We start from the raw sequence: 15,659 nt of genomic DNA on the forward strand, positions 1-15,659 counted from the left end.
AATATATTGTGATGTGAAGTTTCAAATGTATGCTCAGGCAGTGACGTGCTCACAAAATTTCTTTTGTGATTCAGACAGAGAATAATATTATTTTTTTTTAAAGTTCCCAATGTACTTCTATTATTAAATTTGCTTCATTCTTTGTTAAAGAAATACCTAGGAAGTGGTCCAGAGCACTATATGACATCTAGTACATCTTGCAAATGGATAACATTCTTGCAAAACTGCTATCATATAGTGCTACAGACACGTGGACACGCCAGAGCTTACTTCCCTGATTGTCAACCAAAGATACTAAGAGAACTAATAACATTTAAAAATACAAGTAAACAGAAAGTTGTTGAAAATTGCATGCTCTATCTGAATCGTGAAAGAAAAAAATTGGGTTTCATATCCCTTTAAAACTTCTATTCTATTCAACACATTCATTGGCTGCACACTCTAGTGACCCATTTATAGCTGTCTCTAATTGGATGCATCAGAGAAGGAAATCAAGGTTACAACATGGTGGCATCCATTTCGTTAGGATAACTTTTTTTAATATTAAAAATAACAAATATACATCTGCATTAAAGAGTAACACCCAGACATAGTTTACTTTCTTTATTACTAATGTACCTTCCAAACTCAACTGGAAACTCAAAAGTAAACTATTCCGTATAATGTCAAACAGCGCTAAACCACTTATTCCCAGAATTTGGAAGCAGTCCACTGTTCCCACTCTAGATAGTTGGAAAAAGCAGGTACAATACACATATATAGATACCAATGATCAAATAGATCAGATATCTATGATTCAATCTTGGAGATTTGGTAGGCTGAAAATCTCCCTTTTTGAATACACAGGCTTGTCTATTTGGAATCCTGACATTAGTAGGCTCATCAAACACACTTATTGATAGATACATTTTCATACAGGAATTTTTATCTGCCTGCTACAGACAATTTTTTCCTTCTCCATATGTTTTGATATACGTTATTGTGTTTTACTAGCTTTGAGTGTTACATTTGCTTTGGTTATGATGGCATATGGTTATTTAAACTATGTTTTGAATGGACTTCACCTATCACATTCATTTAAGGACTACCACTGGCATATGATTATGCCAACCTTTTGTTGCATCTGGCATCCTAGACAGAGGCTTATACATCATGGACTGCTACCCTATTGTTACCTTTCTCGTTATAACTCTGTTAACTCATGACACGGTATCCCACTGTTAACTTTCTTATTTTTAAATGATTTATTTAATTTGATACATGCAACTGTGTCTTTATCTCCCAATAAACTCTTAACATTTTTTAAAAAAAATACATATTATTGCACATTATTTACATGATGACTTCTTTATTGTTTAATGTAACATTAAGATGAATATTTAGTATTTTTCTTAGCCTTTGTTGCCAATCTTACACTGTCTCAGGTTTAGATAAAATTTCATATCAGATACTTTATGACATCAACACAGTTACTTAATGTTACTTAATGTTAGTGTCCTTGCAGACTACTGTATAGTCCCCTCTCCAAACACATTAAAAAACCTTGAAACAGGAGATTGTCTTTTGAGTATGTAGAAAACATAATTTATGCTTACCTGATAAATTCCTTTCTTCTGTTGTGTGATCAGTCCACGGGTCATCATTACTTCTGGGATATAACTCCTCCCCAACAGGAAATGCAAGAGGATTCACCCAGCAGAGCTGCATATAGCTCCTCCCCTCTACGTCAGTCCCAGTCATTCGACCAAGAATCAACGAGAAAGGAGTAACCAAGGGTGAAGTGGTGACTGGAGTATAATTTAAAAGATATTTACCTGCCTTAAAACAGGGCGGGCCGTGGACTGATCACACAACAGAAGAAAGGAATTTATCAGGTAAGCATAAATTATGTTTTCTTCTGTTATGTGTGATCAGTCCACGGGTCATCATTACTTCTGGGATACCAATACCAAAGCAAAAGTACACGGATGACGGGAGGGATAGGCAGGCTCATCATACAGAAGGAACCACTGCCTGAAGAACCTTTCTCCCAAAAATAGCCTCCGAAGAAGCAAAAGTGTCAAATTTGTAAAATTTGGAAAAAGTATGAAGCGAAGACCAAGTTGCAGCCTTGCAAATCTGTTCAACAGAGGCCTCATTCTTAAAGGCCCAAGTGGAAGCCACAGCTCTAGTGGAGTGAGCTGTAATTCTTTCAGGAGGCTGCTGTCCAGCAGTCTCATAGGCTAAACGTATTATGCTACGAAGCCAAAAAGAGAGAGAGGTAGCAGAAGCTTTTTGACCTCTCCTCTGTCCAGAGTAAACGACAAACAAGGAAGAAGTTTGGCGAAAATCTTTAGTTGCCTGCAAGTAGAACTTGAGGGCACGAACTACATCCAGATTGTGTAAAAGACGTTCCTTCTTTGAAGAAGGATTTGGACACAAGGATGGGACAACAATCTCTTGATTGATGTTCCTGTTAGTGACTACCTTAGGTAAGAACCCAGGTTTAGTACGCAGAACTACCTTGTCTGAGTGAAAAATCAGATAAGGGGAATCACAATGTAAGGCTGATAACTCAGAGACTCTTCGAGCCGAGGAAATAGCCATTAAAAACAGAACTTTCCAAGATAACATTTTTATATCAATGGAATGAAGGGGTTCAAACGGAACACCCTGTAAAACGTTAAGAACTAAGTTTAAACTCCATGGTGGAGCAACAGCTTTAAACACAGGCTTGATCCTAGCTAAAGCCTGACAAAAGGACTGGACGTCTGGATTTTCTGACAGACGTCTGTGTAACAAGATGGACAGAGCTGAAATCTGTCCCTTTAATGAACTAGCTGATAAACCCTTTTCTAAACCTTCTTGTAGAAAAGACAATATCCTAGCGATCCTAACCTTACTCCAGGAGTAACCTTTGGATTCGCACCAGTATAGGTATTTCCGCCATATTTTATGGTAAATCCTTCTGGTAACAGGCTTCCTAGCCTGAATCAGGGTATCAATAACCGACTCAGAAAAACCACGTTTTGATAAAATCAAGCGTTCAATTTCCAAGCAGTCAGCTTCAGAGAAGTTAGATTTTGATGTTTGAATGGACCCTGTATCAGAAGGTCCTGTCTTAGAGGTAGAGACCAAGGCGGACAGGATGACATGTCCACTAGATCTGCATACCAAGTCCTGCGTGGCCAAGCAGGTGCTATTAGAATTACTGATGCTCCCTCCTGTTTGATTTTGGCAATCAATCGAGGAAGCAGCGGGAAGGGTGGAAACACATAAGCCATCCTGAAGTTCCAAGGTGCTGTCAAAGCATCTATCAGAACTGCTCCCGGATCCCTGGATCTGGACCCGTAGCGAGGAAGTTTGGCGTTCTGGCGAGACGCCATGAGATCTATCTCTGGTTTGCCCCAACGTCGAAGTATTTGGGCAAAGACCTCCGGATGAAGTTCCCACTCCCCCGGATGAAAAGTCTGGCGACTCAAGAAATCCGCCTCCCAGTTCTCCACTCCCGGGATGTGGATTGCTGACAGGTGGCAAGAGTGAGACTCTGCCCAGCGAATTATCTTTGATACTTCCATCATTGCTAGGGAGCTTCTTGTCCCTCCCTGATGGTTGATGTAAGCTACAGTCGTGATGTTGTCCGACTGAAACCTGATGAACCCCCGAGTTGTTAACTGGGGCCAAGCCAGAAGGGCATTGAGAACTGCTCTCAATTCCAGAATGTTTATTGGTAGGAGACTCTCCTCCTGATTCCATAGTCCCTGAGCCTTCAGAGAATTCCAGACAGCGCCCCAACCTAGTAGGCTGGCGTCTGTTGTTACAATTGTCCAGTCTGGCCTGCTGAATGGCATCCCCCTGGACAGGTGTGGCCGATAAAGCCACCATAGAAGAGAATTTCTGGTCTCTTGATTCAGATTCAGAGTAGGGGACAAATCTGAGTAATCCCCATTCCACTGACTTAGCATGCATAATTGCAGCGGTCTGAGGTGTAGGCGTGCAAAAGGTACTATGTCCATTGCCGCTACCATTAAGCCGATCACCTCCATGCATTGAGCTACTGACGGGTGTTGAATGGAATGAAGGACGCGGCATGCATCTTGAAGTTTTGTTAACCTGTCTTCTGTCAGGTAAATCTTCATTTCTACAGAATCTATAAGAGTCCCCAAGAATGGGACTCTTGTGAGAGGAAAGAGAGAACTCTTCTTTTCGTTCACTTTCCATCCATGCGACCTTAGAAATGCCAGAACTAACTCTGTATGAGACTTGGCAGTTTGAAAGCTTGAAGCTTGTATTAGAATGTCGTCTAGGTACGGAGCTACCGAAATCCCTCGCGGTCTTAGTACCGCTAGAAGGGCACCCAGAACCTTTGTGAAGATTCTTGGAGCCGTAGCCAATCCGAATGGAAGAGCTACAAACTGGTAGTGCCTGTCTAAGAAGGCAAACCTTAGATACCGGTGATGATCTTTGTGGATCGGTATGTGAAGGTAAGCATCCTTTAAATCCACTGTGGTCATGTACTGACCCTCTTGGATCATGGGTAAGATTGTCCGAATAGTTTCCATTTTGAACGATGGAACTCTTAGGAATTTGTTTAGAGTCTTTAAATCTAAGATTGGCCTGAAAGTTCCCTCTTTTTTGGGAACCACAAACAGGTTTGAGTAGAACCCTTGTCCTTGTTCCGACCACGGAACCGGATGGATCACTCCCATTGTTAACAGATCTTGTACGCAGCGTAGAAACGCTTCTTTCTTTATCTGGTTTGTTGACAACCTTGACAGATGAAATCTCCCTCTTGGGGGAGATAATTTGAAGTCTAGAAGGTATCCCTGAGATATGATCTCTAGTGCCCAGGGATCCTGAACATCTCTTGCCCAGGCCTGGGCGAAGAGAGAGAGTCTGCCCCCTACTAGATCCGGTCCCGGATCGGGGGCTCTCGGTTCATGCTGTCTTTGGGGCAGCAGCAGGTTTCCTGGCCTGCTTGCTTTTGTTCCAGGACTGGTTAGGCTTCCAGCCTTGCCTGTAACGAGCAACAGCTCCTTCCTGTTTTGGTGCAGTGGAGGTTGATGCTGCTCCTGTCTTGAAATTCCGAAAGGGACGAAAATTAGACTGTCTAGCCTTAGCTTTGGCCTTGTCTTGAGGTAGGGCGTGGCCCTTACCTCCCGTAATGTCAGCGATAATTTCTTTCAAACCGGGCCCGAATAAGGACTGCCCCTTGAAAGGTATATTAAGTAATTTGGACTTAGAAGTAACATCAGCTGACCAGGATTTTAGCCACAGTGCCCTGCGTGCCTGTATGGCGAATCCTGAGTTCTTAGCCGTAAGTTTGGTTAAATGTACTACGGCCTCCGAAATGAAAGAATTAGCTAGTTTAAGGACTCTAAGCCTGTCCGTAATGTCGTCTAGCGTAGAGGAACTAAGGTTCTCTTCAAGCGACTCAATCCAAAATGCTGCCGCAGCCGTAATCGGCGCGATACATGCAAGGGGTTGTAATATAAAACCTTGTTGAACAAACATTTTCTTAAGGTAACCCTCTAATTTTTTATCCATTGGATCTGAGAAAGCACAGCTATCCTCCACCGGGATAGTGGTACGCTTAGCTAAAGTAGAAACTGCTCCCTCCACCTTGGGGACCGTTTGCCATAAGTCCCGAGTGGTGGCGTCTATTGGAAACATCTTTCTAAATATTGGAGGGGGTGAGAACGGCACACCGGGTCTATCCCACTCCTTAGTAACAATTTCAGTTAGTCTCTTAGGTATAGGAAAAACGTCAGTACTCGCCGGTACCGCAAAGTATTTATCCAACCTACACAGTTTCTCTGGTATTGCAACGGTGTTACAATCGTTGAGAGCTGCTAAGACCTCCCCTAGTAGTACACGGAGGTTCTCCAATTTAAATTTAAAATTTGAAATATCTGAGTCCAATCTGTTTGGATCAGAACCGTCACCCACAGAATGAAGCTCTCCGTCCTCATGCTCTGCGAGCTGTGACGCAGTATCAGACATGGCCCTAGCATTGTCAGCGCACTCTGTTCTCACCCCAGAGTGATCACGCTTGCCTCTTAGTTCTGGTAATTTAGACAAAACTTCAGTCATAACAGTAGCCATATCTTGTAATGTTATCTGTAATGGCCGCCCAGATGTACTAGGCGCCAAAATATCACGCACCTCCCGGGCGGGAGATGCAGGTACTGTCGCGTGAGGCGAGTTAGTCGGCATAACTCTCCCCTCGCTGTTTGGTGAAATTTGTTCACATTGTACAGATTGACTTTTATTTAAAGTAGCATCAATACAGTTAGTACATAAATTTCTATTGGGCTCCACCTTGGCATTGGAACAAATGACACAGATATCTTCCTCTGAGTCAGACATGTTTAACACACTAGCAAAAAAACTTACAACTTGGTTATAATCTTTTTTAGCAAAAAAACGCACTGTGCCTCAAAGAGGTACTAACGATTAAATGACAGTTGAAATAATGAACTGAAAAACAGTTATAGCATCAAACTTTAAAACAACACAACTTTTAGCAAAGGTTTGTTCCCATTAGTAAAAAACAACACTAATTAAATTTGTACATAAGAAAACAAAACAACGTTTTTTATTCACAGTCACTATAAGAATTCTCACAGCTCTGCTGAGAGAATTTACCTCCCTTCAAAGAAGTTTGAAGACCCCTGAGATCTGTCAGAGATGAACCGGATCATGCAGGAAATATAAAAGTAGCTGACTGGAATTTTTTGATGCGTAGCAAAGAGCGCCAAAAACGGCCCCTCCCTCTCCCACACAGCAGTGAAGAGAAACGAAACTGTCACAATTAAAGCAAAAAACTGCCAAGTGGAAAATAATGCCCAAATATTTATTCACACAGTACCTCAGCAATGTAAACGATTCTACATTCCAGCAAAAACGTTTAACATGAGAATAGTTATTAAAAGGATTAGTGACCTTTAACACAGTAGTTCCGGTGAAATACCATCCCCAGAATACTGAAGTGTATACATACATGTCATTTTAACGGTATGGCAGGCTTTTCTCATCAATTCCATTCAGAAAATAAAAACTGCCACATACCTCAATGCAGATTCATCTGCCCGCTGTCCCCTGATCTGAAGCCTTTACCTCCCTCAGATGGTCGAGAACAGCAATATGATCTTAACGACTCCGGTTAAAATCATAGTAAAAAATCTCTGTCAGATTCTTCCTCAAACTCTGCCAGAGAAGTAATAACACGCTCCGGTGCTATTTTAAAATAACAAACTTTTGATTGAAGTCATAAAAACTAAGTATAATCACCATAGTCCTCTCACACATCCTATCTAGTCGTTGGGTGCAAGAGAATGACTGGGACTGACGTAGAGGGGAGGAGCTATATGCAGCTCTGCTGGGTGAATCCTCTTGCATTTCCTGTTGGGGAGGAGTTATATCCCAGAAGTAATGATGACCCGTGGACTGATCACACATAACAGAAGAAATTGTACGTATATTAGTTATGTCTTTTTATTGTTTAATTTGGGCTAAGTTATTTGCATGTTTAGTATATTTCCATCTATTCAATGCACACTAGTTGGCAAACTACATTTTCAGTGTTCTCCACAGAAAATGTTAAGCATAGTATTTTTAATATTTTATTTTTTCTGCTTTCCAAAGCACAAAAATAATTGCATAATTTAACAAATTTATATAATGATAATTTGTGTAATAAACATTAGGGGGGAAAATAATATTAGATATTTTTTGCGTAATATTGGCTAAACTTTTAGCAGTGTGGTTAGTTAAATCAGCTGGGTGGTGTGTCCATTAAAAAGATTCTGGGGAGAGCACTAAATCTGTTCTGGGTTTTTCTACCCCATGCTTTCATGACATTCCTTTTCTGGTTCAGTATTTTTTTTTTTAGTTGGACTGATGTGTACGGTTAATAATGGAAAATATTTTATCCATACCAAATATAAGAGAGCTTTGATATATGGAATGATAAACTTACAATAACAGAGACCATTTGAACATGATGGGCACATAGTTCAGCAGTTCCAAATCTAAAAAAGAACAGAAGGCAACATTACATACAAAATAAAATTAATTTTTAAACAATATCAAACAACAAGCACATGCCCTGAGAGAAGACTTACCTAGCAACAAAACACCATACATCCATGGCCAGAAGAGATGTGATCATACTACGGCTTAGAACAGCATCCAGCAAAGAGCACTCCTGAGAGAAACAGTGTTTTGTTTTTCATTATTTAATTCTATAAATTCATCTTTTTTCAGCTTAACGAAGACAACTGATTATTCAAATGGAATATATCAAGAGTATCCAAACTTTTCAAAAAAGGATCCACATTTTCCCCCACTTGTAGAACTGGTGAATAAAACAAGGTTTACCCTTACTATACTTTTATACACTCAAAGTAGTCCTATATTCATGACTTGTTAGAGTACACGGTAGGAATAAACCTCTCAGACGCTACCAAGCGCATGTGAAGTTGTGTCTTCTCTTCCCTATACCTGACCAAATGTCATGGAACCCATGATGTATTCCATAATGTAGCAGTGTTGTCATGAGCACCCCTATGAGGGGACAAATACAGTTTGGTCCCTTTGATAAAGTCAGGAAGAATTATTTTACTTCAATTAGCTAAAACATTACCTCATTTATATAAAAAAAAAGAAAATGGCTTAAATCTGAAGGAATTTGTGGGACAATTGTGATGTGGGCTTCAGAATAAAATATATTAATCCATGGAATTAAACATTTCCTAGAAATAGGACAGGAGTGGAGTTTCAGATATGTATGCTGCAAAGTTATATGAACAAGGGCACTAAAAAAGTGGAATGATTTCATAGCATATAAAATATTTGACTAGTTTTGATGAAAACACTTTAAAAGAACTAACCTAAACTAAATTTTAGCATGACATTTTTAATTATTGTAGTAAATTATTCTATTGCTTCCCAAGTGACTCTTTGAATTTTTTTTATAATGCAAACAGCAGATGTTAGCTACAGACCAATGGAGGCTCCTCTATAGGAGCACTTGAGCATGTGAACCCCCATGGAAAAAACCCTGGAAACCCCTGACCCCTGATGGAAAAAACATAATTTATGTAAGAACTTACCTGATAAATTCATTTCTTTCATATTAGCAAGAGTCCATGAGCTAGTGACGTATGGGATATACATTCCTACCAGGAGGGGCAAAGTTTCCCAAACCTCAAAATGCCTACAAATACACCCCTCACCACACCCACAAATCAGTTTAACGAATAGCCAAGAAGTGGGGTGATAAGAAAAAAGTGCGAAAGCATATAAAATAAGGAATTGGAATAATTGTGTTTTATACAAAAAAATCATAACCACCACAAAAAAGGGCGGGCCTCATGGACTCTTGCTAATATGAAAGAAATGAATTTATCAGGTAAGTTCTTACAAAAATAATCCACACCCAAAATAAAGTTTAATGAAAGTTTAATGAAAAACATAAACAGAAGATTCAAACTGAAACCGCTGCCTGAAGTACTTTTCTACCAAAAACTGCTTCAGAAGAAGAAAATACATCAAAATGGTAGAATTTAGTAAAAGTATGCAAAGAGGACCAAGTTGCTGCTTTGCAAATCTGATCAACCGTAGCTTCATTCCTAAACGCCCAGGAAGTAGAAACTGACCTAGTAGAATGAGCTGTAATCCTTTGAGGCAGAGTTTTACCCGACTCGACATAGGCATGATGAATTAAAGATTTCAACCAAGATGCCAAAGAAATGGCAGAAGCTTTCTGGCCTTTTCTAGAACCGGAAAAGATAACAAATAGACTAGAAGTCTTTCGGAAAGACTTAGTAGCTTCAACATAATATTTCAAAGCTCTAACAACATCCAAAGAATGCAACGATTTCTCCTTAGAATTCTTAGGATTAGGACATAATGAGGGAACCACAATTTCTCTACTAATGTTGTTGGAATTCACAACCTTAGGTAAAAATTTAAAAGAAGTTCGCAACACCGCCTTATCCTGATGAAAAATCAGAAAAGGAGACTCGCAAGAAAGAGCAGATAATTCAGAGACTCTTCTGGCAGAAGAGATCGCCAAAAGGAACAAAACTTTCCAAGAAAGTAATTTAATGTCCAATGAATGCATGGGTTCAAAAGGAGGAGCTTGAAGAGCCCCCAGAACCAAATTCAAACTCCAAGGAGGAGAAATTGACTTAATGACAGGTTTTATACGAACCAAAGCTTGTACAAAACAGGAAGATTAGCAATCTTTCTGTGAAAAAGAACAGAAAGAGCAGAGATTTGTCCTTTCAAAGAACTTGCGGATAAACCTTTATCTAAACCATCCTGAAGAAACTGTAAAATTCTCGGAATTCTAAAAGAATGCCAAGAAAAATGATGAGAAAGACACCAAGAAATATAAGTCTTCCAGACTCTATAATATATCTCTCTAGATACAGATTTACGAGCCTGTAACATAGTATTAATCACAGAGTCAGAGAAACCTCTTTGACCAAGAATCAAGCGTTCAATCTCCATACCTTTAAATTTAAGGATTTGAGATCCTGATGGAAAAAAGGACCTTGCGACAGAAGGTCTGGTCTTAGCGGAAGAGTCCACGGATGGCAAGAGGCCATCCGGACAAGATCTGCATACCAAAACCTGTGAGGCCATGCCGGAGCTACCAGCAGAACAAACGAGCATTCCTTCAGAATCCTGGAGATTACTATTGGAAGAAGAACTAGAGGCGGAAAGATATAGGCAGGATGATACTTCCAAGGAAGTGATAATGCATCCACTGCTTCCGCCTGAGGATCCCGGGATCTGGACAGATACCTGGGAAGTTTCTTGTTTAGATGAGACGCCATCAGATCTATTTCTGGAAGCTCCCACATTTGAACAATCTGAAGAAATACCTCTGGGTGAAGAGACCATTCGCCCGGATGCAACGTTTGGCGACTGAGATAATCCGCTTCCCAATTGTCTATACCTGGGATATGAACCGCAGAGATTAGACAGGAGCTGGATTCCGCCCAAACCAGAATTCGAGATACTTCTTTCATAGCCAGAGGACTGTGAGTCCCTCCTTGATGATTGATGTATGCCACAGTTGTGACATTGTCTGTCTGAAAACAAATGAACGATTCTCTCTTCAGAAGAGGCCAAGACTGAAGAGCTCTGAAAATTGCACGGAGTTCCAAAATATTGATCGGTAATCTCACCTCCTGAGATTCCCAAACTCCTTGTGCCGTCAGAGATCCCCACACAGCTCCCCAACCTGTAAGACTTGCATCTGTTGAAATTACAGTCCAGGTCGGAAGAACAAAAGAAGCCCACTGAATTAAACGATGGTGATCTGTCCACCACGTTAGAGAGTGTCGTACAATCGGTTTTAAAGATATTAATTGAGATATCTTTGTGTAATCCCTGCACCATTGATTCAGCATACAGAGCTGAAGAGGTCGCATGTGAAAACGAGCAAAGGGGATCGCGTCCGATGCAGCAGTCATAAGACCTAGAATTTCCATGCATAAGGCTACCGAAGGGAATGATTGTGAATGAAGGTTTCGACAAGCTGAAATCAATTTTAGACGTCTCTTGTCTGTCAAAGACAGAGTCATGGACACTGAATCTATCTGGAAACCCAGAAAGGTTACCCTTGTCTGAGGAATCAATGAACTTTTTAGTGAATTGATCCTCCAACCATGATCTTGAAGAAACAACACAAGTCGATTCGTATGAGATTCTGCTAAATGTGAAGACTGAGCAAGTACCAAGATATCGTCCAAATAAGGAAATACCACAATACCCTGTTCTCTGATTACAGACAGAAGGGCACCGAGAACCTTTGTAAAAATTCTTGGAGCTGTAGCTAGGCCAAACGGCAGAGCCACAAACTGGTAATGCTTGTCCAGAAAAGAGAATCTCAGGAACTGATAATGATCTGGATGAATCGGAATATGCAGATATGCATCCTGTAAATCTATTGTGGTCATATAATGCCCTTGCTGAACAAAAGGCAAGATAGTCCTTACAGTTACCATTTTGAACGTTGGTATCCTTACATAACGATTCAATATTTTTAGATCCAGAACTGGTCTGAAGGAATTCTCCTTCTTTGGTACAATGAAGAGATTCGAATAAAACCCCAGCCCCTGTTCCAGAACTGGAACTGGCATAATTACTCCAGCCAACTCTAGATCTGAAACATTTCAGAAATGCTTGAGCTTTCACTGGATTTACTGGGACACGGGAAAGAAAAAATCTCTTTGCAGGAGGTCTTATCTTGAAACCAATTCTGTACCCTTCTGAAACAATGTTCTGAATCCAAAGATTGTGAACAGAATTGATCCAAATTTCTTTGAAAAAACGTAACCTGCCCCCTACCAGCTGAGCTGGAATGAGGGCCGCACCTCCATGTGGACTTAGAAGCTGGCTTTGCTTTTCTAGAAGGCTTGGATTTATTCCAGACTGGAGATGGTTTCCAAACTGAAACTGCTCCTGAGGATGAAGGATCAGGTTTTTGTTCTTTGATGAAACGAAAGGAACGAAAACGATTATTAGCCCTGTTTTTACCCTTAGTTTTTTTATCCTGTGGTAAAAAAGTTCCTTTCCCACCAGTAACAGTTGAGATAACAGAATCCAACTGAGAACCAAATAATTTGTTACCCTGGAAAGAAATGGAAAGTAGAGTCGATTTAGAAGACATATCAGCATTCCAAGTTTTAAGCCATAAAGCTCTTCTAGCTAAAATAGCTAGAGACATAAACCTGACATCAACTCTGATAATATCAAAAATGGCATCACAGATAAAATTATTAGCATGTTGAAGAAGAATAATAATATTATGAGAATCATGATCTGTTACTTGTTGCGCTAAAGTTTCCAACCAAAAAGTTGAAGCTGCAGCAACATCAGCCAATGATATAGCAGGTCTAAGAAGATTACCTGAACACAGATAAGCTTTTCTTAGAAAAGATTCAATTTTCCTATCTAAAGGATCCTTAAACGAAGTACCATCTGACGTAGGAATAGTGGTACGTTTAGCAAGGGTAGAAATAGCCCCATCAACTTTAGGGATTTTGTCCCAAAATTCTAATCTGTCAGACGGCACAGGATATAATTGCTTAAAACGTTTAGAAGGGGTAAATGAATTACCCAAATTATTCCATTCTCTGGAAATTACTTCAGAAATAGCACCAGGAACAGGAAAAACTTCTGGAATAACCACAGGAGATTTAAAGACCTTGTCTAAACGTTTAGATTTAGTATCAAGAGGACCAGAATCCTCAATTTCTAAAGCAATTAGTACTTCTTTAAGTAAAGAACGAATAAATTCCATTTTAAATAAATATGAAGATTTATCAGCATCAACCTCTGAGACAGAATCCTCTGAACCAGAAGAGTCATTAGAATCAGAATGATGATGTTCATTTAAAAATTCATCTGTATAAAGAGAAGTTTTAAAAGATTTTTTATGTTTACTAGAAGGAGGAATAACAGACATAGCCTTCTTGATGGATTCAGAAACAAAATCTCTTATGTTATCAGGAACATTCTGAACATTAGCAGGCCCATTTATCAAAGGGCTTGTGGACCTGATCCGACACTGCGGATCAGGTCCGCAAGACCTCGCTAAATGCGGAGAGCAATACGCTCTCCGCATTTAACATTGCACCAGCAGCTCACAAGAGCTGCTGGTGCAACGCCGCCCCCTGCTGACTCGCGGCCAATCGGCCGCCAGCAGGGAGCTGTCAATCAACCCGATCGTATTCGATCGGGTTGATGTCCGGCGATTCCTGTCCGCCTGTTCAGAGCAGGCGGACAGGGTTATGGAGCAGCGGTCTTTAGACCGCTGCTTCATAACTTGTGTTTCTGGCGAGTCTGAAGACTCGCCAGAAACACGGCCCTTCAAGCTCCGTACGGAGCTTGATAAATGGGCCTGCATATGTTGATGGAACTGCAACAGGTAATGGTACATTACTAAAGGAAATATTATCTGCATTAACAAGTTTGTCATGACAATTAATACAAACAACAGCTGGAGGAACAGCTACCAAAAGTTTACAGCAGATACACTTAGCTTTGGTAGTTCCAGCACCAGACAGCGATTTTCCTGAAGTATCTTCTGACTCAGATGCAACGTGAGACATCTTGCAATATGTAAGAGAAAAAACAACATATAAAGCAAAATTGATCAAATTCCTTAAATGACAGTTTCAGGAATGGGAAAAAATGCCAAGGAACAAGCTTCTAGCAACCAGAAGCAAAGAAAAATGAGACTTAAATAATGTGGAGACAAAAGCGACGCCCATATTTTTTTAGCGCCAAATAAGACGCCCACATTATTTGGCGCCTAAATGCTTTTGGCGCCAAAAATGACACCACGTCCGGAACGCCGACATTTTTGGCGCAAAAGAACGTCAAAAATGACGCAACTTCCGGCGACAGAAAAGATTTTTTGCGCCAAAAAAGTCCGCGCCAAGAATGACGCAATAAAATGAAGCATTTTCAGCCTCCGCAAGCCTAACAGCCCTCAGGGAAAAAAGTCAAATTTTTAAGGTAAGAAAAATAATTGATTCAAGTGCATTATCCCAAATATGAAACTGACTGTCTGAAAATAAGGAATGTTGAACATCCTGAGTCAAGGCAAATAAATGTTTGAATACATATATTTAGAACTTTATTAAAAAAGTGCCCAACCATAGCTTAGAGTGTCACAGAAAATAAGACTTACTTACCCCAGGACACTCATCTACATGTTTGTAGAAAGCCAAACCAGTACTGAAACGAAAATCAGCAGAGGTAATGGTATATATATATAAGAGTATATCGTCGATCTGAAAAGGGAGGTAAGAGATGAATCTCTACGACCGATAACAGAGAACCTATGAAATAGACCCCGTAGAAGGAGATCATTGAATTCAAACAGGCAATACTCTCCTCACATCCCTCTGACATTCACTGCACGCTGAGAGGAAAACCGGGCTCCAACCTGCTGCGGAGCGCATATCAACGTAGAATCTAGCACAAACTTACTTCACCACCTCCATAGGAGGCAAAGTTTGTAAAACTGATTTGTGGGTGTGGTGAGGGGTGTATTTATAGGCATTTTGAGGTTTGGGAAACTTTGCCCCTCCTGGTAGGAATGTATATCCCATACGTCACTAGCTCATGGACTCTTGCTAATTACATGAAAGAAACAATATAAATTTTTTAACTTTTTTTGCTGATAAAAATAAAAAAAATCTCCCAGGCTCCACTGCATATTTTACTAAAAACATTAAAATTTCACTTTTTAATTATTAAGGCTGAAAGTGGAAAGGGCTGTTTGCCTATACCTCTATCTATCGCACATGCTGTGCAGTGCGATAGATAGAAGTATAGGCAAAATCCCTTTCCACTTTAAAACTGCATTGAATGCAGTGCCACCAACAGGCCAGCCCATAGCCTTCTTAAATCGCACAGCTCTTAGTGTGCGGGAGCCAGCTGTCACATGACACTCGCACACTAAGAGCTGTGTGTCACAGACAGGTGCTGTGCTGTCTCTTTGAGAGCCGCGCTTTAATACTACAGTCCCCATGATGCTTTGCATTGCGCATGAGCAGACAGTATGCGCTTGACTGGAGTTTTCTGCGCCGCCGTACGTATTCAGTGTATTAAACGTTCAACAGTGGCTCCACGCAGGCTCTTTAATG

General features: G+C 40.4%; 1 protein-coding gene across 1 annotated transcript in view; it reads right to left on the reverse strand.

Moving 5' to 3' along the window:
* FIRRM (FIGNL1 interacting regulator of recombination and mitosis) overlaps nt 1-15,659 on the reverse strand; it is a 367,507-nt gene that overhangs the window by 200,070 nt on the left and 151,778 nt on the right. The window contains exons 13-14 of the mRNA XM_053693168.1: nt 8,106-8,188; nt 7,961-8,012 (exon numbers count right to left, since the gene is read on the reverse strand). Coding sequence (XP_053549143.1) covers nt 7,961-8,012; nt 8,106-8,188 — 135 coding nt within the window. The remainder of the gene's footprint in view (nt 1-7,960; nt 8,013-8,105; nt 8,189-15,659) is intronic.

This window comes from Bombina bombina, chromosome 10 (assembly GCF_027579735.1).
Source record: "Bombina bombina isolate aBomBom1 chromosome 10, aBomBom1.pri, whole genome shotgun sequence".
In the NCBI taxonomy this organism is placed as follows: domain Eukaryota; kingdom Metazoa; phylum Chordata; class Amphibia; order Anura; family Bombinatoridae; genus Bombina; species Bombina bombina.